Consider the following 27,435-nt stretch of genomic DNA (forward strand, 5'->3'; position numbering starts at 1 on the left):
TCGTGATTTGTGCCGACATGTCCATGTCAAGCCTTGTTCATCGACCAACCATTGTGATAGACTGGCATATTGATAGTGTGGATTGAAATAACAGGATTTATACGTAAGCTAATAATTGCAGATATGATAAGAAAATCAAAGACAAAACGTCTAACAGATAGTAATTGCTACTCACACGTTGCTGCCGACTTAATAAAAATGATTTTGAATTGTGATGAGAGGAACTGGAAGATTTTGCTTTGAATAAGGTGTGTTGAAATTCTCCTCTTTCAAGAACTGGATTATTAATTTTAAAAAGTTCAGTTAAGTAGACATTTTTGGTATAAATCATGCTAGTTCCTTTTTCTTCTTTATGTCATACCATTTGATATGTGAATAGAACACTTGATGGAACTAAATATTACTTCATACATTTTTTAAAAAATTGTACGGGGAAGATAAATGAGGAGAAAAATACAAGGCGGAGAATCAAGTCCCAAACGACTATTAATAAGGTGTGTTGCATTCATTTGCTTGGTAAATGACACTGGGGAAGGAATGGAGGAAAACTTGTAGACATTTATATATCATCTAACAGAACACTATGGAGGTGGGTAGGGTGGGGTGGTGGTGGAGGTGAGATGATCGAGGGGTGAGGGGTTGGAGGGACGTTGAGTGGGTGGAAAGGATACAATGAACTTGGAAGGTTACTCATGAAACTTAATTCCCCTACTTCGATAAGGAAAGTCATTTTCCTCATTCTTGAAAGATTTTTTTTCTAAAACATATCGACCAACCAAAGATTGAGAAAATAGTAACACATCATACCAAACAGGCAAACACATCCTAAATGAACCTTCACACATCATACCAAACAGGCAAACACATCCTAAATGAACCTTCAAGCGTGCAAGGTTCTGAGCTGAGTCAAAGATGCAGAGTATGTTAATTTGAAAAAAAGGATCATATGCAATCGAACGTCACAAGTCGCAACAGATGAGCACATTCATATATCTATATATATTTATACCTTACTAAAATAATACTCCATAAACATCATAGAAGACCGAAAAGAACTAACTAGTTCAACAGAAACAACAGTATATTCAGCAAGTATTGTGCCCATCACGTTGCATTTTACGTTAAGAGCATGTCAACAGAATGATGATTTACTAGCCAACACGAACGCACCTTTCAATCTCTGAATCATACACCCAATTCAATAACGGCATTTTCTCCCTGACAACAGCTGCTACACACGACAATCAATCAACCTGAACTTGCTGCTTGAATACCACGGCATGACAAGAAGCAGCTCCCAAAACATTCTATATACAAATTACTTCAGCAAGTAAAATCATGACCAGGGCTATCAGAATGCATATCCATGGCAGCATCAGCTGAGTTATAGCTATTGGAATCCCCATTTTGGTGGTGGAGGTTGGTTTCGTTGTTTCTTGCTCCAATTGATAGCTGAACATTGTTTGAAAAGTAACCTCCTTGAGCAACTTGATAATTCTGCAGGCTTTGCCGAACAGGGCTTGAAAGAGCATTTGAGAAAACATAATTCTTTGATTGTGGATCATGATGTAATCGTACATCATGTCCTGGAGCTGCAACACCAATTGAGCCTGAAGAGACAGGGAAGCCTGAATTTGGAAAAAGCATTGGTTGAGAATGTTGGTTCTGCGGTGGTCTAGGCGACATTGAATGGTCCTCTCCACTGTAGTCCAGTTCCGACTGACAAGATAAATGCACTTTCAGATAAGATCAGTAAATGCACATTCCGACAAACAACATACAGATTAAATGTGGGATGCTTCATGCATCAGGCTTCCCTTTCTTATTCTAATAATAATCAGTCATTTTAGTTTGAATTATGAGTGTTCTCCATGGAAGGAAACTGAGCATAAATAGAGATTGATGGACTAGAACACCTCAAAAATCTCGCTATCATGGATCATACTGCTCTCCTAACCAAAGAACAAATCTCACGAGCTATTTTGTTAGCAGATAAAAGAACTCCATAGCAGATAACATGAAAAATAAATCAAAGAAAACCAACAAAAAAGTTAGCCAATAGACCTGCAGGTAGTTCATCATGTCAGCAGTTGTTACTCTGGATCCTCCCTCTTGTTGCCTCAAGATCCATTGATACATTTTCTCCTATAAAGACATGTTGTATAAGGTCAAAAATAAATCTCACAATTCACTGGAAACTAAACCTCCAAAACCTAACTAGATCACTCACTTTAAAACATAACAAAGCAAAATGTCTAACAGCAAAAACATCATAAAACCTTAATAAGCACATAATGAAAGCTTAGAAACAATATGTACTTGCACATTCGTAGCTAGATTGAAGGCATAACTACATTGTAAATTTGGGAAATAATTATTAGTTATCGCCAAGTCCTATCAAAAACAAAAATAAAACCAAGGTATTAATGCTTCGAATCCTAATTTTGTTAATGCATCTTAAGATGGAATCCGACCCAAACAGATTTTCAAGCTGAATTTGTTATCATTATATGTATTTCGCTACAATCAAGTTCTATCACTTAATTGAGCTAAACCTCAGTTCCAGATGATGGGTTGAAGAAAAATGTACTGGCTAGCACAGCGATTAGCATCCAAGGACCTACACAAGCATCGTTTAACATTTAAAGTTTTCCCCCTTTCTTGTTTCTTCTTCTAACACTCTTTACGCTGTACCATATTTCTTTCCAGACTACCCTTTCCTGGGAGCTAAAGATTCCTTTAGCATTTTCAGGTCTTTTGGTTGAAAGTCTTAAGAAAATAATCTCAACACAAATTTGGATAAAATAATCTGAGTTTAATTTGAGGGACTATCCCAGCTAAGGGCATCCCAAGCATGTTTTTCCCTACCATCCTCCTACAACTTCCCTAAGCCTCAGCTTCTTTCAGCACAACACATACCTTTCACATATATCACCGAATGGATTATCACTTGTTTATCTAAAAGCTATTAAAGTTGATGAATACTCACTTATGTCATGCTACCGACAAGGACAATGACATATAACCTTAGCATTTAGAGCTTTTCCCAACATACACGCTTCCAATCTCCTGTCACCCAAACTTGTCAGTGCATTCAGTAACTAGTCCTGAGTATTTAGTGCTTTTTCATCATTCCTCTTTTTCCTGTTATCTATCCTTATCCTTTGTCTTTGCTTCTTAGATGCTTCTATTTGGCTCTTCTCTTCTCTCTCTTTTTTTTGGGTGGGGGTAGGGGGGTGAGGACTTGCGTTTTAGTTCATCTCTGGTCCTTTCTTTCAAGGGAATTATTCCACTTGAGCGCATCATGTGCATGCTTTCCACTTCTACTCCTCCCCCAACTTCTCTAAAGCCTCTGCCTGTTTCTGCAGAAACATACCTCTTCATGTAATATCAATCAACCACTGTTTCTTTCCTTCTATAATCTGTCTACCAATTACCTTCTACTCTTTGCTATCAAACCTGCTATTACCTTCTACCTTTTTGTTAATAAGGAAAAGGAACAAATACATCAGAGTTATTACCTTCTACCTTTTATCCTTCTCTTGTTGGTTTGTATTAGGAACTGCCTATCCAAATTCTATTGATGTTTCATTTTCGATAGGTAAAATTCTATTGATGTCTGCTTATTATTTTCATTCTTCACATCAAAACTAATCAATGAACTCTTATTTTATGCTATGGCCAAGGCAATCAGATGTACAAATTTAGTATTTAGGGATTTTCCAACATCCTCTTCCATCTCCAGTCACCCATTACTTAGTGTCTTCAACAAAAATCTATCCTTAGCATGTAGAAATTGTTCACCTCCAGTCATCCATAACTTAAGAGTCGGCAAAAAGCTATCCTAAGCATGTAAAAAATGTTCACCTTCTTCTTTTCCCTGCTACCTATAATTTCTGCCTTTTCTTCTTCAAGGTACTTTTGTTTTGTTCTTTTTAATCCCTTTCTTGCAAACATTCCAACTGAGTGCATCAGGTGCATGCTTTTCCCTTCCATACTCCTCCCCACGTGTCTTCACTTATATATTAGCAAGACACTCCTTTCTTCCTTCTCTTTTAGTTTATCCTTTTTGTTAATCTAGGAATAATGTCATGCATTAACTCTAACTTCATGCAACTGGAAAAAGTGAGGCCATACAAGCCTGCTATATGGGTTCCGAAAGAGATCAAATCACTAAACATAGTTTTCTCAATGTTAGGCTCAATCATTCTAATATTTGGACACACACTGTAATCACTGAAGTGACAAACATCAAAAGCTTGAGAATTTGTTGTTGGAAGAAGAAAATTTTGCAAGGAGAACAACAAATCAATTTGAAAACTTTTAAACCAACGGAAGCAACCAATTTCTTGTCATTTTCTATTCAGTGTTCTATAGATACTCCAGAAAGCAGATAACTTTTGGTTGCCAGTAGAAACTGCAAAATTAGATCAAATGTACCTAATAAAGCCCCACAACAAAGACTGAGAGTATCTCTTTTAAAGCCAGAGAATGAAGAAGTATGAGTTGGCATAGACTTACACATACAACTCAAGCTAAGAACAAACATTTGTCTAACCTAAAATTACCCCATACTTTTAAAGGAAACCTTGGACTGGACCAGATGATATTATTGTCCAAAAAACAATAAATATCTAAATGCGACCAAGGGGCATTAGCTATCATCAAGAAATGAGGCTATTAGTCACTTCCTCAAAAAAGGAAATGAGGCTATTAGTGCAAGATTTTTACATGACAGTTTTCTAATTGTGATTATCCATACGACAATTGCAGACATCAATGGAATTCCTATAGAGAAGAAAAGACGCACCGAAAACAACTAAACAAAGAACTTAGCCCCATCGTTCATACCATACATAAGCTCTCCCATAATAGCAAGCGTCCAAAACATTTAGAGCTGAATAATTCAGATACAAACCAGTTCCTTCTCTTAAACCCCAGAATGAAGAGAGATTGAGTCTCTCTTAGGCTATTATTCACTTATTAGCCGCACATTCAAACAACAGAATTAAAGTAATTAAAATGTACATTTCTCGACAAGTGAGGTGTCCTAGGGGCTCCGTTCAGGGTTGATGCAAGGAAACTAGTATTTAAGTAGGCAGGTAAAGAGGCAGACTCATACTTCCTTGAATTCTAAACCTGTGGGTGGATTGGGATTAGGCCAGTTCACTCAGATTTATTATCCATAAAAATACAATCATGACAACTGGGAATAGCATAGTGAATCATGTGATATGGACCTCCGCCTTCAACCATGAGGTTAAGGGTTCGACAAGCTGAAAACCCCACTGTTACACTCTGGATAGGGATGGGTTCGGTACTGAGGTTTACCATATCAAAACAATATACATATATCATAAAATTCTTCATACTAAACCCTCAAGTCCCAAAAATACACAGAAACAACAATTCCATAATATCAGCATTAACAAAACAACTCTTTTGCTTAATCAATCAAATGTAAACATAAAGGGCTACAAAAACAAACAAAAAAAAAATTGAACATATATTAAAAATTAATTACTTAATTAAACAAAATACCAATCCATGTCGTTCACCGGCCTGAAATGAAAGCTTCTGTTGATTCAAAGCCTGACTATAAAGCTGTGAAAGCGAATTCGCTGCGCTACTAAACGTTGAGTACATGGTTCGATCCACCTCATCGATACTTGATGCCAAAGACTTCCTCTTCTTCGCCATCTAAACCCCAACCAAAAAAAAACAACTGACTCTACGTTTGGATAACTTAAGGTTGGATAAATCTCCGTCGATCGGACGGCGACGGCGGCGATGGGCCAATGAAGAGAGGAGGCGTGAAAACTGTAATTGGAAGCTAATGTGTATAGCTTTCTTATAACAGCTGCAAAATATGTTTTGTTTTGATTCCACTTGTTAACGAGAGAGGGTGCATGCTAAGTTATGTTGTTCTAGCACCTACTTTCTCATTTTCCACGTGGATGCTGCTTCTATTGATTAAAAAATGCATTTTCGTGCTAATTGGGCTTGTCGGTAATATGGATTTGGCAAAATCCAACTAATTGTTTAAGGTTTAATTATGTGTTTTCAAAATTATCTTCCCTACTATATTTACTTCTGATGAGAATATAAGTTCGTTATTACCGTTTAAGTTCGTTATTACCGTTTAAGTTAGTTATTACTGTTCGCTATTCACAAAGTCAGTTAGATACAAGTTCGTTACAGTACCGTTAGAGTTAGTTACAGGAAGTCAGAATCTGTTCATTTTATTAGTTACCTTTCAATTTGTATATCTATATACAGAATCAGATGTAACGATTACTTTCTCAATTCACATACGATGAAACAAATCTTCATGTATCTTTTCCGGAATCTTCTTCTTCTTTGTTTCTCATAAGAACTCAAGGTTTGTGAATGGAAGAGTTCAATTGTTTAGCATCACTATGTGTTGATTTTCTCATGATATTGGAGCACAGAAACCAGATCCTGCTTCCTTCCGCATTCATAATAGTGTCTGAGCTTTAATTCTCGAAAAGTTACATTGTTTCGTTTTCAATTTTTTGTTTGAGTTTTAGTTCCTGGTTCTCAATTGAATTAGATTTGTTTCTTATTTTTGGTTCTCACTTGTTTTTTTAAGGCTTAAGTCATTTGCGGCCCCTTAAAGTTATCCACATAATTCACTTAGACATCTGAACTAGGACTTATACCTATTGAACGCCTAAATTGTTCAAGACATGTGCCTATTAAACACAAAACGCTGATTTGGCAAAATAAGTGTACCTCACTTATTATTAGGCGCGTGAATAGATTCAAATAACATTTTAGTTTTATTTATTTTTAAAAAATTGTACTTTTTTTTGTTTTATCAAACACCTGACATTAAGGTTACTAAAAAAATTGTTTAAAATTAATTTTTTTGATAAATAAAAGAAATTGACTCGACTTCCAGCCATACTCTTCTTCGCCTAAACTTTCTCCATTTTTTTAAAGAAATTGACTCCACTTCCGGTCATAGTCTTCTTCGCCCAAACTTTCTGCATTTCTTTTCCTTTGTTATTTCATTTCTTTTCCTTTATATATATACTAATTGATAAAAAAAAGTTTGTTAGCCTCCGTCCATCTTTATTTTTGCACTCTAAACAGACATTATCAGTCAAATTAAAATGTAAACTAATAAGTTTATTGTGAAAAAATGATATCATAAATTCCATAGAATTAATTTGAATATTTTCGATTTCTCTTCGCCGATAATTTCAAAAAGATTCATGTCGATTTATTTTTCACAAGCATTTCAAAAATTACTTTGCTATGCACACAAATTGTAGGAGTAATAAGAAGAAGAAAAAAAAATGGTCCGCCGGAAGAATCGAGAGCGGTGAGTGGCAAGAAGAAGAACGACAAGAGTTTCAGTAGGTGGGATTAGAATAATTAGGGCTGGAAATTATTTTTATCTTTCAAAATTAAAAATTCATTTCTTAAGGTTAGATTGAGTTATTGACCACGTGTCACAATGTTATTGATAACTTTATCAAAGTAGAGCGTGTGAGTTACACGCATAATGTTTTTTATGTTGATTATCATTTTGTGTTCAATAGACACAAATTTATTAATATTAAAGTGTCTAATAGGTATTAAGTCTGGTTGAGGTGTCTAAATGAAGAATGAAAACAACTTTAAGGGGCCGCAGATGACTTTGGCCTTTTTTTAAAATCTCTCCACGATTTTATCTCACCATGGTTGATCAACAAGTTAATTCAATTTGCTAGGATGAATATCCCTAGTCCTTTCTATCTACACCCTTCCAAGAATGCAGGTTCATCTCTATTATCAGTAATTTTTTATGATACTGGTTATAGATCTTAGAGTAGAGTTGTTCTTAGGGCTCTATCTGCTAAGAGCAAAACAGGGTTTATCAATGGGAAACTTGCAAAATCCAACCCAGATGATTCAAGTTTCCAATTGTGGGAGAGATGTGATGATATGGTAACCTCTTGAAATCTGAATTCCTAGTTACAAGATTTAAGAGATAGTTTGCAATATGTTAATAATGCAAAGGAATTGTGGGTTGAATAGGAGCAAATGTATGATCAGACTAATGGTTGTAAGTTGTATTAACTTTAAAAGGAGATAAATGATCTTGTCCAAGGGACTACTGGATACTATACAAAAGAAACTTTGGAAAGAAATGAGCATTGTCGATGTAAGCTCTCAATTCAGCTGCATATACACTTGTGGTGGTAAAACAAAGTTTGTCAAGGCTGAACAGGATCGAAGACTCATATATTTTTTGGTGGGACTGAATGAGATGCACACTGTCATCAGGGAAAATATTCTCATGATGAATACTCTGCCTAGTTTGACACATGCTTTTGCCATACTGTCTTAAAAGGAAAAACAAAAGGAAGTAAAACCTTATATTCAACCTCTCTAAATGCTTTTGACAATAGTACATGATCTAAGGGAGGTACTACTTTAAACTACAGGTCTTCTAAAGGCAACGCATGAATGTCTGTGAATTTGAATAACACATATGTGTTTAGAGGTAACTCTAGTACCAACAGAATCTCTTTGTCTTGTGACTTCTGCAGGAGAACATGTCACACAAGAGAAAGTTGCTACAAGCTTCATGGATATTCATCCAACTCAAAAATTTTAAAGGGGAAGAGTGTTGTTCCTGTAACAAATACGTGCATCTCTGAAAATGATGGGAACTACTGTGAACAATACTCTGAGTTGAGGAAACAAATGCCATTGAACCTGTTCAAAGATCAGTATGAACAAGTGCTCAATCTTTTGGGATCCCTGCAAGTTGTACATGGAACTACTAACTCAGACAACATGATAAGTGGAGCTGTGAACCTAGCAGGTAAACTTGCCTGTTACTCTTCTATTATTGAGATAAGTGATCTTTCTTTTATAGATATGTAAAATGAACTGCTGACTTAGGAGCATCACATCATATGACCTACAATAAAAGTACTCTTACAAACATTAAATTATTGCCATATCCTTCCCTTATCACTATACCAAATGATTACAAAGTCAAAGTGACGACTGAGATTGGTGATGTTTGTTTGAGTCTAGTTTAATTTTGCGGAAAGTGCTTTTTGTTCCTAGTTTCAAGTTTAATTTAATATCAATTCATTGTCTAGCAATTCAACTTAAAGGTGTATTCACTTTAATTTTCGAAATTATCTTCCCTACTATATTTACTTTTGATGAGAATAAACGTTCATTATTTCTGTTCAGGTTAGTTATTACTGTTCACTATTCACAAAGTCAGTTAGATATAAGTTTGTTACAGTACAATTATAGTTAGTTTTAAGTTAGAATCTGTTCATTTTATTAGTTAGCTTTCATTTTGTATATCTATATATAAAATAAGATGTAATAGTTACTTTCTCAATTTATATTCAATGAAACAGATCTTCAAGTAGCTTTTCCAGAATCTTCTTCTAATTCCTTTCTCATATGAACCAAGGTTCACTAATGAAAGAGTTCAATTGTTTAGCATCACAGTGTGTTGATTTTCTCAACTTCATCATATACATATATTTAATGTATTCACGTACATGTGGATCAAATTTGATGTAATATGTTTCTGCTACATTGTATTCAAGCATGATCCACATGTGTTTGGGATAAATAGATTCTCTTAGAATGCATGTATATATATTTATTTGACTTGAAATCTGATTGATGGTGTATCTGAATAGAAATTTAATGTGAAACTATTAAGGGAAAAATTACATGAATTGGCAAACATCACTATTTTATTAGTTAAAAAGGGTATAATTTAATTTAATTACTATGACTGGTTATGATTTTTTTTGTCATAGATTATGGGACTCACATTTCATTGAATACACAATAAAAAAAAATCTTTATTTGCATTTGTATATGAACTGAATTTCATCTCTCCTCACATTCCCCTTTTTACTTCTAAAATCACTCTTACACTTCTTTTTTGAAATCTGAAATTTGCCATCTTCCCTCATAATCGATTTTTCAATCTTACATGTAACCGCCTAAATCTTTTATCAATTTTTTAGTTTTTTCCTTTTGTATACTATTTGGACTTTCATTATTTGGACGATGCGATATTATAAGAATTTTTATTTCTACTGTTGTCGTTGCTGTTTCTACTGTTGTCACTGTTGTTGTTCTTGTCCATAGATTCTTTCGAAAGCGAATTATGTGTTGGGGTTTATTACTCATGTGTCGCCGCCGGTGATGAATGTACTAATCGGTCTCTTGTCGTCGATTCAGATCGAATCTAGTGGTTAAGGATCAAATGAGGGCTAAGGGTGGCAAAAGGACCGGTTTTTGGCCGGTCCGGTCCGGTTCCAGTCTGGTTCCGTACCGGTCCGTCCGGTACCGGTTGAACCGGTAAGGAACCGATCTTTTGGTATACCGGATCGATTCTCGGTTTTTTATCCGGTTGAATCGGTTCGGTAAGAACCGATTACGGATCGGTCCGATACGATAAGAACCGGTTTAGTTAGTTTTTCAATTTTTTTTAATTAAGGTGGCCGTTTTATGACCGTTGGACCCTCTAGCCATTTGGGCTGGGGTCCAAAACGGTCAACTATCACCCCCACCCCTTTCTAACCCATATACACTATAAATATACCCTTTTTTCCATTTTAAATCACAAATTCACTACTTATACAATCTTATACAATCTCTCAACGTCTCAATTTTAAATCTCTCATAAATTATTAATTATTATATTGTAATATTAATTATTAATTATTCAATTCCTCCTAAATTATGTACTCTTATTCTCTTTCTAATATTTGTATTGTATAATTTATTTATTTGAATAGATATACGGCTATTCGCCTTGATTTTCTTTTATGATAGTCTCTTCTATTTAATTCATGTCATTTTATAAATTTAATTTTTAATTATTTTAATAAAAGTTTAAATTAAAACTTTAAATTCAATATAAACTTTAAAGTTTAAATTCAATTTCAAACTTTAAATTCAATATAAAGTTTAAAAAACTTTAAATTCAATTTCAAACTTAAGTTCAATATAAAACTTTAAATTCAATATAAACTTCAAAGTATAAATTCAATTTCAAACTTATATAAACTTCAAAGTTTTCAATTGAAGTTTTTAATATAAATATATAATATTATATAATAATTAAAATAATTAAAATTAAAAAAAAAGGTACAGGATGAACCGGGAAGACCCGGTTCCAAACCGGTTACTAACGGATCGGGCGGAACAGGTTGATTTTTCCGATAAATCTGGTTCCGATAAGAAAAATCCGGTACCGATTCGATTTCCGGTAAAACCGATCTTGTTGACCCGGTCCTGTCAGTTTGCTAGCCTTAATGAGGGCAAATTTCAAGAACATCAAGCAATTGTATAAAATAGTTTTGTATGTAACAATTTGTATATTATGATAGTCATATACAAAATTTCTTAAGGCATATGAATATTTTTGTATACTTAAGTACAATATTAATATACATACATTCACAAATCTGATAAGTATCAGATAATTGTGTAAAAATAAGTTTGTATATAGCGATATATACAAAAAGTTTGTATATAACGATTTGTATATTTTGATAGTTATATACATAATTGTTTGAGGTTTATATATATATATATATATATATATATATATATATAGAGAGAGAGAGAGAGAGAGAGAGAGAGAATTTGTAGATATATGCAAACACAAATAGTTTATATTCGTAAAGCATATAATTGTGCAAATTGTGTCATTCGATTTTTCTGACCAACAGTTTGAAGATATACAATTTTTCTATTTTTGTATTAAAAAATATATATATTATACAACAATTTGAAGATATAAAATTTTTCTATTTTTGTATTTAAAAATATATATATTATACAAATTAATCGTATTCTTTTTTATTGTTCAAAATATGAAATTCCCGCGTTAAATAAAAAAGAATATTGAAGAATTATAATTTTTCCCGTATAATGTTGCTTGAGGAAACTAGTTTTTATGGTGTTTGTATTATACATATTTATTTGTATATCTTGGCGAATTATACATATACAAACTCGAAGTCAGTGCACGTAATTAATGTATAATGTTAGTCGCGAGTGATAATTATAGCAAACTATAGCTATGATGAGTAATTAAATAGTATAAATTTGCTTATCCGCGTAATTTTTTCAAATTTAAATGCGTGTTTCTTAATTTGATTAAAAAAAATATTAGATCATTTCTAATATTCATAAAACCTTATACAGTCGGAATCAAAAAGGCAAAAAGAAATTATCAAAAATTTCAATAGGTGTACACCAAAAAAATTCTAAAACTGAAAGGGCAAATCGCTACTGATGAAGTGATTTTTCTCTGACACAATAACTAAAATTGCTGCCCTAAAAGCGATTTTGTCCAGAAAACTTTTTTTTTCAAATTAAAGATCGTTGTTGTGGCAGCGATTTTAAATCAGTAGTGTTTTCATGCCTATTCTTAATGTGCTATTAATTTTCATTCCAATTGTTAATTATTACTAATATAAAAATATTAACAAGAAGAACATTATACTCAATAAAATTGTAGAAGCATCAAGTAAATTGAAATTTATATCATAAATAATAATAATAGAAGGGATAATGCCCAAGTACCCCCTCAGCCTATGCCCAAAATCTCAGAGACACACTTATACTATACTAAGGTCCTATTATCCCCCTGAACTTATTTTATTAATAATTTTTTACCCCTTTTTAGCCTACGTGGCACTATCTTGTGGGCCCAACGATGGTTGACTTTTTTTTTCAAACTAGTGCCACGTAAGCTAAAAAAGGGTAGAAAATTACTTATAAAATAAGTTTAGGGGGGTAATAGGACCTTAGTATAGTATAAGTGTGTCTCTGAAATTTCGGGCATAGGTTGAGGGGGTACTTGTGCATTTTCCCATAAAAGAATATTGAATCTAAATAAAAGTTCAAAAGGGACAAGATTAAATCGAGGTTGTGACCAAACTAAACCATTATATAAATCAATTCACCAAAATAATACTTTTTTTTAAAATTTTACAAAACTAGTATAAACGTATTTCACTGTAACATTTTAGGGTTATTTTACTTTTTAAAAGCTGACGGCGTTAGATTGATATACATTACTCACAATAACGATTTACTCCTAACACGTTACTCACAGTAATGTTTTAGGAGTAAAACGTTACTCAAACTAAAGTTTTAGTACTCGAAATAACGTTTTAAGAGTACAACTTTTCTCACGGTAACATATATCAACCTAACACTGTTAGTTTTTAAAAAACGAAATATACCCTAAAACGTTACTGTGAAATACAGTTATACTAGTTTCGTAAAAACTTAGAAAAATATATTATTTTAGTAAATTGCTTTGTATAATGGCTTAGTTTGGTCAAAACTTCGATTAAACCTATCAAAAAAGAAAAATCCTGATTTTATCCAATATAGCGGTTTGAAAAAACAAATTAATTCTTAACATTGCAGTGATTTTTGAAGAAAAAATGTTTTTTTTAGAAAATCGCTTCAAAGACAGCAATTTATATTTTTTGTAACGATGGATTTTTGTCAAAAGAAAATCGCTCCCCACGAAACGATTTTGCCCTTTTGGTTAATTTTTTTTATGATGTGCCGTTTTGATATTTTAAAAGAAAAAAATTATCCTTTTGACATCGGACTCTACATTTTAATATTGTTTGAATAAGTCAAATATACACTCCAAACTAGTCAGGTGATCTTTTAACCCTGTATCATGTATATCACACATATTCGATATACATGTGATATAAAAAGAGTGGCATTTTCCATGATAGTTGATTAGTTTCGAACTTTGGGTTTTCCATTTTTTGAAACCTTGGTGCCCCCTTTTTGATAATTTTTAGAAAATACTTTCTCTATTTACTTTCACTTGTCACTTATTTAAAAATAGATTTCATTATTACTTGTCACTTATTCTTAAAAAAAAAAATTTATTTTTACTTGTCATTTTTGACATATTGCTTTTTTTTCATGTTTAGCTCAACATTAAATATTTATTTTTCAAATCACGACTTCCTCTGTTTCTAATTACTTGTCCACTTTTAAATGGACACACTTATTAAGAAAACAATACTTGACATAGTGATTTACCATTTTATTCTTATTAATTAGGGAAAATGCCTAAGTACCCCCTCAACCTATGCCCGAAATCCCAGAGACACTTATACTATACTAAGGTCCTATTACCCCTGAACTTATTTTATAAGTAATTTTCTACCTCTTTTTAGCTTACGTGACACTAGTTTAAAAAAAAAAGTCAACCATCGTTGGGCCCACAAGATAGTGCCACGTAGGCTAAAAAGGGATAAAAAATTATTAATAAAATAAGTTCAAGGGGGATAATAGGACCTTAGTATAGTATAAGTGTGTCTCTGAGATTTCGGGCATAGGTTGAGGGGTACTTGGGCATTATCCCTATTAATTATGAAGTGAATAGATTAAAAACTAAAGATTTTTAAAAAGTTCTTTTTCAAAGTAAATAATTAAGGATATAATAGGTAAATAAAATTATTCTTTCTTGATTTGTCAAAAAGAAAAAGTAATTATGAACAACTAAAAATAGAAAAAGTGGAGAAATAATCAGAATCAAATGGAGTAATTATTTTCTAATGGGTGAGACAAGTCAAAGGTTCCAAGTAAAAACGAGTAAAAATGAACAAAAATAGCACTCCCTCAATCCCTAATTACTTGTCCACTTTTAAACGGAGTAATACTTTTGTGTTGGGTCACGAGCCTAGTTGGCTAATTTGTTGTCAATTTATTGCTATGATTAAATATACGCATCACAATTCCTCGAAGATAAATAGCATACGGACCAATTTTTAGATGAACTTATTCGTACCACATTTGTAATACATCACAAAATCACTTCTTATACAAAAATTCATCAAATGTCTTGTACTAATCTAACCTCAGCCAGTTCATCTGTACTGGCAGATTCACTACAGCAAAGAGTTGATTAAGACTTGATCTACTCAAACTTAATCTGGGGCACACATTGAGTAGTTGAAACACCATTAACGTAACACACGTCCTCAGAGAGGCCGAGTGAGGGAAGGAGACAGCGTATGGTTAGATCAACCATCGACTTGGGGGCTTCGTATCAAGTGTCATTGGTTTAGATTTTTGTTATAGAAATCGACAGGGAGAAGGTTGGAATGAAAAAAAGAGCATCAACTTTCTGAAGAAACTGGCAAAGAAATCAGACATGGTTATTACAAGGAGGTAACATAGAGCCACCCTTTTTGTTGGTCACACTGAATATTTAATACATCATATTTTCACAATCATGTTCATATTCAGGTGTACATCAAACATAAACTGAACCAAAAAAAAAAGAAGGTAAAGAAAATACAACCAGAGAAGGACTACCTATATTTCCATGATCATGGATGTGTCAAAAGGACACTAATCTCATTTCCTGACTGTAACTAAAAGCTCTTTCTCCTTTCTCCATCCTCATGCCAATAGATGGTCACTTTCTAATCTTGTGAATTTCATGTGGCAAAATCATGGGAAGAAAACTAATATACTGCCCCCATTATATTAAGTTAGATCAAATGGATATAGTACACCCTAATTCCTTAGCAGCCATATCAAGAAACTGTGTACACATTCCATTTTCAATTCGGCTGTTAGCTTCCCAAGTCAAACACTTCTCAATATCCCTTTGCCAGTTAATAGTGCCAATGTTTAAGTACTTATAAGCAGGACCATGGATACCATTTACATCAGCTCGATTAGCTCTAGTTTTTATTGAACCAGTCTGCATAATGGCACGGAGAAGTGATATGCTGAGAGCACGTACCAGAGCACTTGGATGAGAAATACAACGAACTGTGGCCGGTAAGCGGCACTGCAATGTATTAACAAGAAGTACATATCATCTTAAAGTGACAAAGAAAAATTTTCACTGGCAACAAATCCTTTTACTTAGTTAAAGAGATATTACCTTCAACAAGTTTGACAGACCATCAACGATTACTGATCCAGATTCTCCCCACTCAAGCACTGGTTGTACAGCTCTAGCTGTCACTTCCAGGAGCTGTTCATGGACAATTACAAACAAACAATTTTATTAAAATCGAAAAAGAAATAGAGTATGATCAATCAATTGCCATTCAGACACATCATATTACTCAGAACTCCAGAGCATATAGAAAGTCCTAGCTTGCTAAATCAAAGATATACTTCAATGAGAATTGGTTTAACTGAAGTTGTTATTACCTCCAGCTGTGGTAAGGTGCATGCTTCTCCATCTACAAGCATCCCATCTGTTGCCCGTAAGAGGAGGTCTGGTGCGCTTGCAAGAATAACCAAAGACTCTGGTGTATCATGATTCCTCATTACTTCTGCAATCAATTTTACAATACGTTGGTTTATCCTCCACATCTTCTGACCAAGATCATCATCTTTGGCAATCCATGGTTGCAATTCCTTGTCCGCCTGACAAGTAAACAAAGCAAGGAAAGTGACTAAACAGATATGGTGATGAAGACCCAAATGACTAGGCGCAAAGTTACAAAATGATCAAAGATGGAAGTCAAAAAAGCTTCATGAGGCAGACAAGTACCGCATACCACAAAACATCTAAAATGTAATCTTTTATAGATATGCGGCCACATATTATTATGGACGAAATTGCAATATTTGAAAGCATGTAAATCTGTGAAAGCTTAATGGATCCACCAACAGAAATTGAGCTTAAAATCAGCTGCTTGAAAAAAAATTATAATTCTCTTTTTTTTCTAGAGAAATGGTGAAGAATACATGTTATCTTTCATGAAAAAAGAGGGTCCATATTCATATCATCATTCAAATTCCAAAAAGCGAAATCAGGACCTGAAGAACAATGGCTGTTGCAGCTTTTGCAGGCAATGCTGATACGACGTTGCATAGTGCGTCAATGACCTGTAAAACAAGTAAAAGCTAATAAGCATCCAATATTTTTAAAAGGTATTGGTGCAAAAATCTGCTTGTTGTGCTATGAAGAAATGGATTTAGAGCCAAACTCAATCCAAAAGTTAGTTCATATGGTGAGGATTGCTCAAAGACTATAAAGAAATCACAACCTATTTCCTGAACAGGACTTAACACCTCTCCTACGCACATGAAGGTACAACTAGACCATGGATAATATAACGCGGAGGCCCAACATTTGAGAAACACAACAATAGGGATAAACAGTTTGGTTCTAAAACCATGTGAAGAAATAAACCTAGGGCCTAACTCAAACCCAAAAGACAACTCATGAGGAGAGGATTTCCCAAGACCATACAACGAGACTACAATTCATTTCCTCACCAATCTGAACACTGGTGAAAGCTAATAGGTATCTCATGTTTTCTACGGTAATCCTGCAAAAGCTTCATGTTAGTAAAAGCTAATTAAGTATTTTATGCTTTTTAAGGTACTATTGCCAAGTAGCTGTTAGTCATATTTTCTAGTAATCGTAATACAACTGATGGTAATCAAACCATTGATTGCATCTATTTTAACCATTTCATATTATAGCATGAAGTTGTATTTTACTGATTCCCTTGTTATGCTGTTTGTGCCATGTAAATATACTAATGTTGGGCCATAACTCACTTGCAGATATTGAAGTCATTTTTCAATTTCATTTTTTTTATTGAAGTCATTATTTACAAGTTGCAGTTTGGCATTATCTAAACTGCAACTACATTATCTAAAATAATGATGAAGATTGAAATTTATATTTGAGAGGGGAAACAAACAAACACCTATTTCTACATTGCCAATTCACTACACAGATCAGGGAGCTGTTTCTCGACATTACAGGGTTCAGCTGGACTATGCCAGAACACACTTCAGATCTTTTCAGAAGGGGGTATCAAGACTCAAAAGAAGTGGTGGAAGCTAATGCCATCATGCATTTGGTGGTTAGTGTGGAAGGAAATATATAGGAGATCTTTTGAAGATAGATCTAATTCCGTTCACAAAGTAAATTGGAACTGTTTGGTATCTCTTCTTTTTTGGTGTAAACAACTCTGTATAGAAGATGTAGATCAAATTATCAAATTAATAGGGAGCTTGTAATTTTGGTTAGGGCTGTAAATTTTGAAGCTGGCTAGCATGTCCTTAGACTTAGTGCTTAAGAATACGACTCAACCAATGTTCAAAAAAAAAATATATACTTCACTATATGCTATATCTAAAGGATCACCCAAACAGAAAAAAAGGTAAGGTGCAATCTAATTTTATGGAAGTTGATGTTTCTAACCAAAATTATAACTAGTTCACAAGTTTTCTCTATTTCTTTTGTAAGGGAGAAGTGTACATATATTGATAAAAGTTTGATGCTATACAATTGTTACACATAAATATATTATTCAACTTCCTCATACCCTCACCCTCACCCCACCAGGGTTAATTCAATATTTCATGCCACCATAAAGATAGACTTCCATTGTCAATTACATCATACAAAATCTCATTTATTTTCACTGAATAAAAATCTGATTCTAAATTATTCAGATCTCAACCTTTAAGAGTTTATTTTTTTATGTTTGAATCTTAATCATTAAGCGTATTCTTTATTTTTATATATATTTTTTTGACAACCGTTCTGGGGGGCGTACACCTCGACTAGTTCCACGGGATACTTGCTATCACCCACCAATACATATACCAAGTAATAGTAACTTTGTCTATATATGTTAGAATCCAAATCTTACAAGAGTTGTAGTAGCCCCACATTTACAAAGTACTACTACATCTATGATTTTATGATCCTTTGTCTATAATGAGTCTAGAACATCAATAATAGAGACAAGATCATTTAAGCTTAATCTGTTGCATATTGTTCTCTATGCTCTCAAAACACCTAAAATTCCTCTCCTTCCATATTGTCGACCAAATGCTTGCTGGGACTATCCTCCACCTGCCTCTTTTCTTGTCCAACAACTCAGCTTGTTCCCAGCTAATTAAGGCCCCTGTAATTTTCCCAGGCATACTCCATGCTTTTCCTCTGAAGTTCAACAACAGTCTCCATAGTTGTCCTGTGATTCTACAATATAGGAATAGATGGTTCACAGTCTCCACGTGCTCGGCCACACAAGAAGCACCTGGGGCTTAAAATTATCCCTCTTTTCATTAGGTTCTCTTGGGTAAGCACTGCCTCGTTTGCCAGAAGCCACACAAAGCATGCCACTTTATATGGTATTTTGGATTTCCAAATGTTCTTCAATGGCCAACTGCTTGGCTGCTGGTTGTGGTTCATTTTCCGATATGCTTTGCTCACTTTGTATGTATCTTTCTCATCTCCCTTCCACCATACTTCATCTTCATCTGTTCCCAACCCATTGAATTGCTTAATCTTGTTGACGAAATTTGCCATTTTTGGTTTTTCCTAATCATTGAATTGCCTTCTGAAATTGAATCTCCATCCCTCTGCTGTCCATAATTCTGCTATGGTACTCCGTTGGTGTAATAGATTGAGTAGATATCTGGAAATAGCCTTTCTAAGTTGCCTTCTTCATACCATTCATCTGTCCAGAACCTGGCTTATTGTTCACCTAGATCTTGAAGACGCACTTCAATTCATTCCACAGATCTCTCAGATGGATCTCCATTAGTTAACTTCAAGAGGAGTTGTAATTTCCTTAGTCATCCATCCGTCTTCTTCCTCATACTTAGCTTCTATGACTCTTCCCCACAATGTCTCTTTGTCATTGGCATTCTTCCATAGTCACTTCATTCTGAGTCCTTACTATGAGTATCCAGATTCCTTATCCCCAAACCGCCAAACGACTTGTAAATTATCAGAGATTCACATTGGACCGAGTGGTAGCTTTTCCTATCTTTATTTCCTTGCCACAAAAACTTCTTCCAGATTATGACCAGCCTACTAATGATTATTGCTGATATAGGGAAAAGAGACATGATATAAGTTGGAAAGGAATCTAACCGAGAGTTGACAAGGGTTAATCTACCCCCTAGTGATAAGTACCGTCTTTTCCACCTTGCCAATTTCTTCTCACATTTTTCAACCACATTGTTCCAGATTTCATTACACTTCGATTTTGCTCCTAAAGGCATACCCAAGTACACTGTAGGCTGACTATCAATCTCTCCTCCTAGATTTGCACTTAGGGATTGCATGGTTGTGACCTTATTGATTGGATAAAGTGAACTCTTTCCCCAGTTGATGTGCAGTCCAGACATCCCTTCAAAGAGAACCAATATCATCCTCAAAATTTTGATTTGTTCTTCATCTGCATCACAGAGAATGAGGGTATCATCTGCATACTGCAAATGAGTCACCTCCAGATTATCCCTTCCTTTTCTAGCCACATTGACACCTCTCAACCACCCATTTGTTGTTTTGACCACGCTGTTGAGACCTTCCATTGCTAATAAAAATAAGAATGGTGAAAAAGGGTCACCTTGCCTTGGACCCTTTTGTGCCCTGAAGAACACTGTTGGTGAGCCATTGATAATAATTGAAAAAATCAAAGTGTATATGCAAAATTTTACCCAGTTTATCCACTTTTGTCCAAACCCCATCCTATTTAGCACTCCCAATAGATAGACCCAATTGACATGGTCATAGGCTTTCTCTATGTCAAGTTTGCAAAGAATCCCTGGTTTTCCTTGCTTCTGTTATTAGCTAGCAAAAACCGCATCCATGATTTGCCTTCCTTCAATAAAGGCCATTTGTTGTGAGTCCTCCAATTTTTCCATCACTCCTTTTAACCTCTCTGTGAGTACTTTAGAGAAGATTTTGTATATACTACCTATCAAACTGATTAGCCTGAAATCCTTTAGCTCTTTGGCACTTTTCTTCTTTGGAATGAGTGTTATAAAGGTAGCATTGAAGCTCCTTTCAAACATGTCCTCCTCATGAAAATTATGAAAAACATTCATTATATCATATTTCACCACTTCCCAGCATTTGATAAAAAATCCCATGGTAAAACCATCAGGCTCTGGTGCCTTGTCTGTAGCGTACATCTTTAGACATCTCAATACCTCTTCTTCCTAAAACTTCCTTGCATACTTTGTTAATATAATATAAGAATAATTAGTATTTTATATAAGTTTCTAAGCAAAGACCAGTTTTATGTAGACTGAATGGTCAAAAACACACCTAAACTATCATATTTTTGCGAGTTTCACACCTCACTATTCCATACATACCTAAACTATCACTCCCTTTGTATTTAAACACACATTGATGTGGGTTGGCCTACAAAGGTCTGTTGTCGAGTGAGAATAATATTTGGCCAACTTATCATCAAGGTGTATTTTAATACAAAGGGTGTATAGTTTAGGTAAGTAAAGGGAACAACGGATAGTTGAGGTATGAAACTCACAAAAAAGTAACATAATAAGTGTGTTTTTGACCATTCACTCTTTTATATATTTAGATATGAAATAAACCGTCTTAACTATTTATTATCCAAATCTTAATACAACAAATTAATATTTAGATCTGTGGTCAGATTCAAATGCATTTGATCTTAATGTTCAGATTCAAATGTCTTAATTTTAAAAAACAAATGAGGACAAGAAGGCCTACAGACTAATATATAGAATATGTATGCTGCACCTCAAAACAAACAGAACCAAGCTCTACTGGCTCCATTTGATGCTCGAGGTATATTCACATAATTTTCTCTGCAAATCAAAGATTGTTAGGAAGGGGAAGTTCAGCCTTAAGGATAGAGAGAACATTAGATGTCTTGAAACCATTGTTCATTCCTTGAGTATTTCGGAACTCCATATTTTTGTCCTTGCTACTTTGCCCTACACTAGAGGTGGAGTTCAGGCTCTACTATTCTCCATCTTCCTTGACATGATATTTCCTATGATTGAAAACTAGGGAAAAGGAAGGAAAACTACAAGAGTAAAATAGTTGCGAACAGGGATAAAAAATTGGTGGCCAAGTAAGTTATCTCTCTACACATTCTTCTTCCTTATGTCAAACCATAAGAGTGGGAAGAGCTCAAACTAAAATATTTGTCCCGTTTATAAACCCTAGTAATAAACAAGGAATGCTTGATTGCTGACTGTTTTGTAGATACTGGAAAGGTAATACTTTTAATGATTGGGAGGTTGATAAAATATGTGAACTGATGAATCTATTGAAGGCAATTTCTCTGGATGATAGCAAAAAGGGTAAGCAGATCTGGTTGGCATATGAAAGTGGGAGTTATAATGTGAAAAACTGCCATAACAAGATGCAGAAGCAGGCAGGAAACTAGGAGACTGATTAGCCATGGGAAGTGATATTGAAAACAAAAGCCTCTCCCGAGGTTGCATTTTTGGATGGAAAGCTGCAAATAGGCTTGAAGAACATACGACACCATATAGAAGAGAGGAATTTCAATGCGCAGTAGGTGTTGCATTGTGAAAATGTTGTGAAAACAACCTACAATTAATACTACAGTGTGATTGGACCTGGCAGATTTGGAGCTCATTTTGTCTGTGTTTTGGGGTCCAATGGGTGATGCCAAAGGATATTTGAGCATAGTCTCATACCAGCAGGGACAAAGGACTGGAAGACCACCCAATTGTGCAACAAGTAGACTATTTGGCGAGAAAGAAACAAGGATGCTTTGAAGAGAAGAAACAACACACTTCTATTGTAAAGTACAAGAGCATGCACAAAGTTATGTATCTGGTGTAAGGAACACAGAATGGAAGATTTGAACCATCTTTTTGATGGTATTGGACTCTATGAAGATCTGATGTCATGGATTCTCTGTAATACCTTTTTATACTTACTTAAGTTCTTGGTACTTGATTTAATAAAATTACCTTAACATCAAAAGAAAGAACTCCTCAAAGCTTTAACAAGTTCTAAGGGAGGTAAAGTTGCAATTGCCTGTCAAAATTGTTCAATTTTTCAGCCAATAGAATCGGGTGTTATCAAATACAATCTCTTCATATCAAGAAACCTCTATGCGGAAAGGGGGTCAGGAGGGGAAAGATGCAGCATTGAAGTGCATGAAGAAGGAAACATATTTTCCGAACTTTAAAGGTAGTGATTTCCTTAAATTTTAGAACTGGTGGTTGCCTATAATCTAGATGTCACACAGTATTCAAATCTTTGATGCCAAAACTATGGACCAACCAAATATTTGAAACTTCAAGTGAGAATGATCATGGGATTGTCAAGTTAAAAACATCATATTATAACACCTAGCATTGCAGTAACCATATATATGCTTTCAGAATTAAGATATACATTATTTTATTTAAAAATAGACACTCTACAATTAATATCATGAAGTAATGTGGTGGATACCTGTCTCCATCCCTGCTGAGCGGAAGTGCTTTCTGCACTTGGTTGTATTTCAGGAGATGCAATTAACTTGTGCCACAGCAATGAGACAACAGAAAAACATAATTCCTCATTCTCCGTGAGTACGGACTTTATAAGATCTTCAGCATTGCAATTGAATCCTATAAGCCTGTCCATTGTCAGAAAGTTCGCCAAATCTGAAGCATCTAAAGGGAAACTTGCGATCCCTTTACCACTGGTGCACTGTGCAGCCTCGCTTGAGTGTAAAACTTTCTCACTCATAGTTAAAGTTTTACAATCAGTTGAGTGTTTGCACTCGAGCAATGATGACTGTTCTGCAGTTAAGCAGGTGCAATTGCTATATTTATTATGTTTTTTCCCATTCAAGCCCGAGCTTCTTTTCTTAAGAACAGGAACAGGTATTAGGTGTGCTTCCAATGGTTCGGCCTTGTCGACAATTGATGCAACAACTTTACTATGGATATCAATGAGGTTATACAGTGAAGATGCTCTGGAGAGAATTTCATTATCCCACTTACACCGTATTAAGACCGAAAGAGCATGCATGCAAGCCTTGGAGTGTCTAAACAGATCAGAAATATGAGCAGCTACCATAGCTGCAGCAACTATCTCATTTGAGCTGTAGCTCCATGAAGTTCCAATAGATGATGGTTTCAAAGAGAAAAGAGCCTCCAGAATTGTCAATATCCTCCGAGTGTGACAGACAGCAGAATGAATCCCATTTTTTAACTCCATAGACGAATCATTTGCATGCTTTGCAGCAACCAGGATGGATTTTGGATCCGAATAATTACTCCCTCTTGAAAGCAAAGGAAAGAGTTGAAGTTCACATGAAAGAGCACAGACAGCAGCAAGAACATAAGAATCAAATGCTGAAACAGGTCCTTGTTTTTTCAATTTCTTGGGAATTTTTTCTTTCTGCTTTCCACCAACTTCCAGCGATTCTGAACCCATTGCACTAACATGGTGAGGATCTTTACCTACAGGCCTTCTGCTCCCATTTGTTTTTGCTTCATGGGTGACACATACAGTTAATACAACAAAAAGAAGCCGAGAAGCAAGCTCTACAGAAGCACACGACTCCAAGAACAATGAATGAACCATTGTTCGCAATTCTGCCACAGCAAGGTTTTTGGAGGCAGGTCCAAACATGTTGTATCTGTTTCTTCTGATTTCCTCTCTAGAGGACTCAGATGGGAATGTTCTCTGAAGAATTGCTTCTACTGTGGCCACAAATATTTTCATGAGGCAAGTTTCAGATGGGCTCCCACGAGGAAGATACTCAAGAACCTTTAGTAGTGGCATATACAGGTTCCATGATAAAATAGGTGGTAGCAGAGGGGTGGCAACTATAATTTCAGGTAGATCAACAGCTGATGAAGTCAAAGGAATCAAGCCATAAGCAGCTTCCCATATGGTACATATTCTCCATTCAACCTCAGGGCCATGTGCACAAAGCATTGATGCAATCCCTTGCGCAGTGGCTTCAACTGTGGCTTCTGCTAAAGGCACTTGTCTCTGAAAAAAATTTCATGATTGATAGTCACTATCAAAACCAACTACTTGACAAATTTGGAAGGATTCTGCAGAAAGTCCAGATATACCACAAACATAGCATTCAATTTTCAAACCAATGAATATACCTGCTTTTTATTGCATGAAATATAGCCACCCAGTGGTTCGTGTTGAACTTCAATTCCTTCAACTTGCCTTAATGGAGGAAAGAGCAGAGCAGGCTGTGAAAGTACTCGGAAAAGTAAAGCAGCTGCAGCATCCGCAGCAATGCCTGCTCTCATGGACATGGCAATTCCAATTGCACGCAAAAAATGCAAATGCATCCAATTCCTAGGAAGCTTCAGCAATAAATGAAAGGTTAGAAATGCTACATGTAAAATGAAAACAAATAGAATTAAGACAAGACAAATACAATTAGTGGAGTATCAAAACAAGTACACAACAATTTGATATGGTAGCATTACCATACTTAATGAAATACTTTTTGGTAGCGAACATACAAGAGTTCATAATTTCTGCAAAGGATTCATAGAAAGCTGAGAACGAAATTGAGAATCCAGCAATGGGCAAGAAGACCACCTATTACAGTATGGCTTTATTGAAGGTGGGCAACATTAATTCAGTTTCTAAAATTGAACTGAAAGCAAAATACAGATCAATCATATATCATATATTATCATATATCATATATATATGTATAAAAGAGAACCCTAGGCCCGCTTATGTGGCGCCACCATAATCAAGGATTCCCCTTTAAATTTATCTATTACCAAAACTAGCCTTCACCTTTCATGTAGAGTTATGACTTTTATGGAAAGTTGTGACTTTATGAAAAGTTACGACCTTTATGAAAAATTGTGACTTTATAAAAAGTTGCGACCTTTAGGAAGAGTTACGACTTTTATGAAGAGTTGTGACTTTTATAAAAAGTTGTAACTTTTATGTAAGGTTGTGAGCTTTCCGAAGGGTTGTAACTTTTTCAAAGAATTGTGATCTACAATTTGTTTAATATAAATAGAGGGATTTTCTGCCATTATTTTTTGTAGGTCTTTTTTCGTTATAGGGCAGTCGAATTTAAATATATTAATTATGTTTCTTATGAAGTTTATTTCATTCCTTACAATTTTCTTTCTCCTACTTCATGGAGATTAATCTTTCCAATAAGTCATAATTATTCATGTAACTATTACAATTTCTTTTACTATTTTAGTGACCTTTTTTGAACTTTATAAAAAATATCAGCAAGGATGATTATCTCTTTCTTTCCTTCCAACAGGTTTCTTCATGTAAACAAAGAAAATGGTTTTAATCGTAATGTGGCATTACTACTCTTGCACCTCTCCATCCACAACTCACAAAATTGTTGAAGTGGTTCAATTCATTATATTTGGTTCTTTAATAACAAAACATTTAATTCTGCCACTATTATTGGTAGGTCTTTTTCGCTATTGGGGAGTTGAATTTAAATACATTAATTAAGTTTCTTATGAAGTGTGTTTCACTCCTCAAAATACTCTTCCTCCTATCTAATAAAGCTTAATCTTTTTCTGTAAGTCATATTGATTCATGTATCTATTGCAAACTATTTTGGCGTCTTTTTTTTCAACTCAGTTAAAAATTCCAGTGAGGATGATTGAAAATTTATCTTCTTTTTTGTCTCTTTCTATAGTTTTATTCGTATACTTTTTGGAAAAATTTCTTGTGGTTGTGCTATATTTGATAGCACAAAACAATAAATATGTGATAACTAATACACAACCAATGTTGAAGTTTGTTAAAAGAACCAAACAGATTGCTCTCTTCTTTGTCAAAATTAGTATTGCTTGCTCATTCTTAGGTACAAACATTCTATATGCGATTGCACCCTTCCTATTAGTATACAGACAATTAATTCACTTCTTTTATCGCAAGTAAATTAATTTGTCATATTTTTTTGTCTCTTCTTTTTAGGCATAATAAGAGATCAAGATTTCTTGAAACAAATAAATGTCCAAAATACACAAACAAAAATATTTTTTATCGGCAATGAATATGCACAGTAACGAAGAGTGCTAGAGCCTTTACCTACATTAATTAATTATCATTACATTAAATGTTGCTATAGACTTTTTCTAGGGACATTTATAATTGTTTGTAAAGATCATTTTTGCGTAGTGATTACTCTTTCTTTTGATAATGCTTTTTTTTTTGCTTTTTGATAAAGAAGTAATAACTCTTTCTTTTGGCTTCTTTTAATTAAATTTGTGAATTGTAAACTTGGATACAGTCCGATAGACTATCTTTTTTAAAAAAATATGTTAAGCAACATGTGTTTTTCTTCTTGAGTGTTAGGAAAGAAAGGATATCAATATTATTATTTGTGAATTCAAGCACTCAGAAAATTATGCTTTGAGATTTTAATATGTTATGTGTAAAAAAAATTTGTTTAGAATGTCCAATTATGAATGATGTCGCCTACTGCTTGGTTGATAATTACATTATAACCATAACAATAACTATGGTTCAATTCCAAATAAGTTGGGCTGGTGATATGAAACCTAAGCAATAGTAATGACATTTTGAGATGATGAGGAAAAACATTTATGATACTAATAATTTTAGGGTCATAAGAAAGGAGC

At 34.4% G+C, this 27,435-nt stretch overlaps 2 protein-coding genes across 2 annotated transcripts in view; both read right to left on the reverse strand.

The window, feature by feature from the left end:
• Positions 1 to 976: 976 nt before the first annotated feature.
• Positions 977 to 6,016, reverse strand: LOC101255194 (uncharacterized). The gene is made up of 3 exons (XM_004237783.5): positions 5,542 to 6,016; positions 2,065 to 2,145; positions 977 to 1,719 (listed from the first exon to the last, which is right to left on the reverse strand). Exons 1-3 carry the CDS (start codon positions 5,698 to 5,700, stop codon positions 1,324 to 1,326), a joined length of 636 nt encoding a protein of 211 aa, XP_004237831.1. The 5' UTR covers positions 5,701 to 6,016; the 3' UTR covers positions 977 to 1,323.
• Positions 6,017 to 15,168: 9,152 nt separating this feature from the next.
• LOC101255788 (protein GIGANTEA) overlaps positions 15,169 to 27,435 on the reverse strand; it is a 42,056-nt gene continuing 29,789 nt past the window's right edge. Inside the window, exons 10-15 of the mRNA XM_004237784.5 lie at positions 24,946 to 25,155; positions 23,285 to 24,820; positions 16,852 to 16,920; positions 16,237 to 16,455; positions 15,962 to 16,054; positions 15,169 to 15,865 (exon numbers count right to left, since the gene is read on the reverse strand). Of these exons, the coding sequence (XP_004237832.1) occupies positions 15,566 to 15,865; positions 15,962 to 16,054; positions 16,237 to 16,455; positions 16,852 to 16,920; positions 23,285 to 24,820; positions 24,946 to 25,155 (2,427 nt within the window). The 3' untranslated portion in view covers positions 15,169 to 15,565. The remainder of the gene's footprint in view (positions 15,866 to 15,961; positions 16,055 to 16,236; positions 16,456 to 16,851; positions 16,921 to 23,284; positions 24,821 to 24,945; positions 25,156 to 27,435) is intronic.

Source organism: Solanum lycopersicum, chromosome 4 (genome assembly GCF_036512215.1).
Source record: "Solanum lycopersicum chromosome 4, SLM_r2.1".
NCBI lineage: Eukaryota > Viridiplantae > Streptophyta > Magnoliopsida > Solanales > Solanaceae > Solanum > Solanum lycopersicum.

Bases quoted from the DNA above. Each gene is read 5' to 3' on its own strand.
- LOC101255194 (XM_004237783.5), bottom strand. From the start codon at position 5,700: ATGGCGAAGAAGAGGAAGTCTTTGGCATCAAGTATCGATGAGGTGGAT. The intron at 2,146-5,541 runs GTATTTTGTTTA...ATGTCTTTATAG, and splicing joins CCGGTGAACGACATGGATTG to GAGAAAATGTATCAATGGAT. The intron at 1,720-2,064 runs GTCTATTGGCTA...TTATCTTGTCAG, and splicing joins ACATGATGAACTACCTGCAG to TCGGAACTGGACTACAGTGG.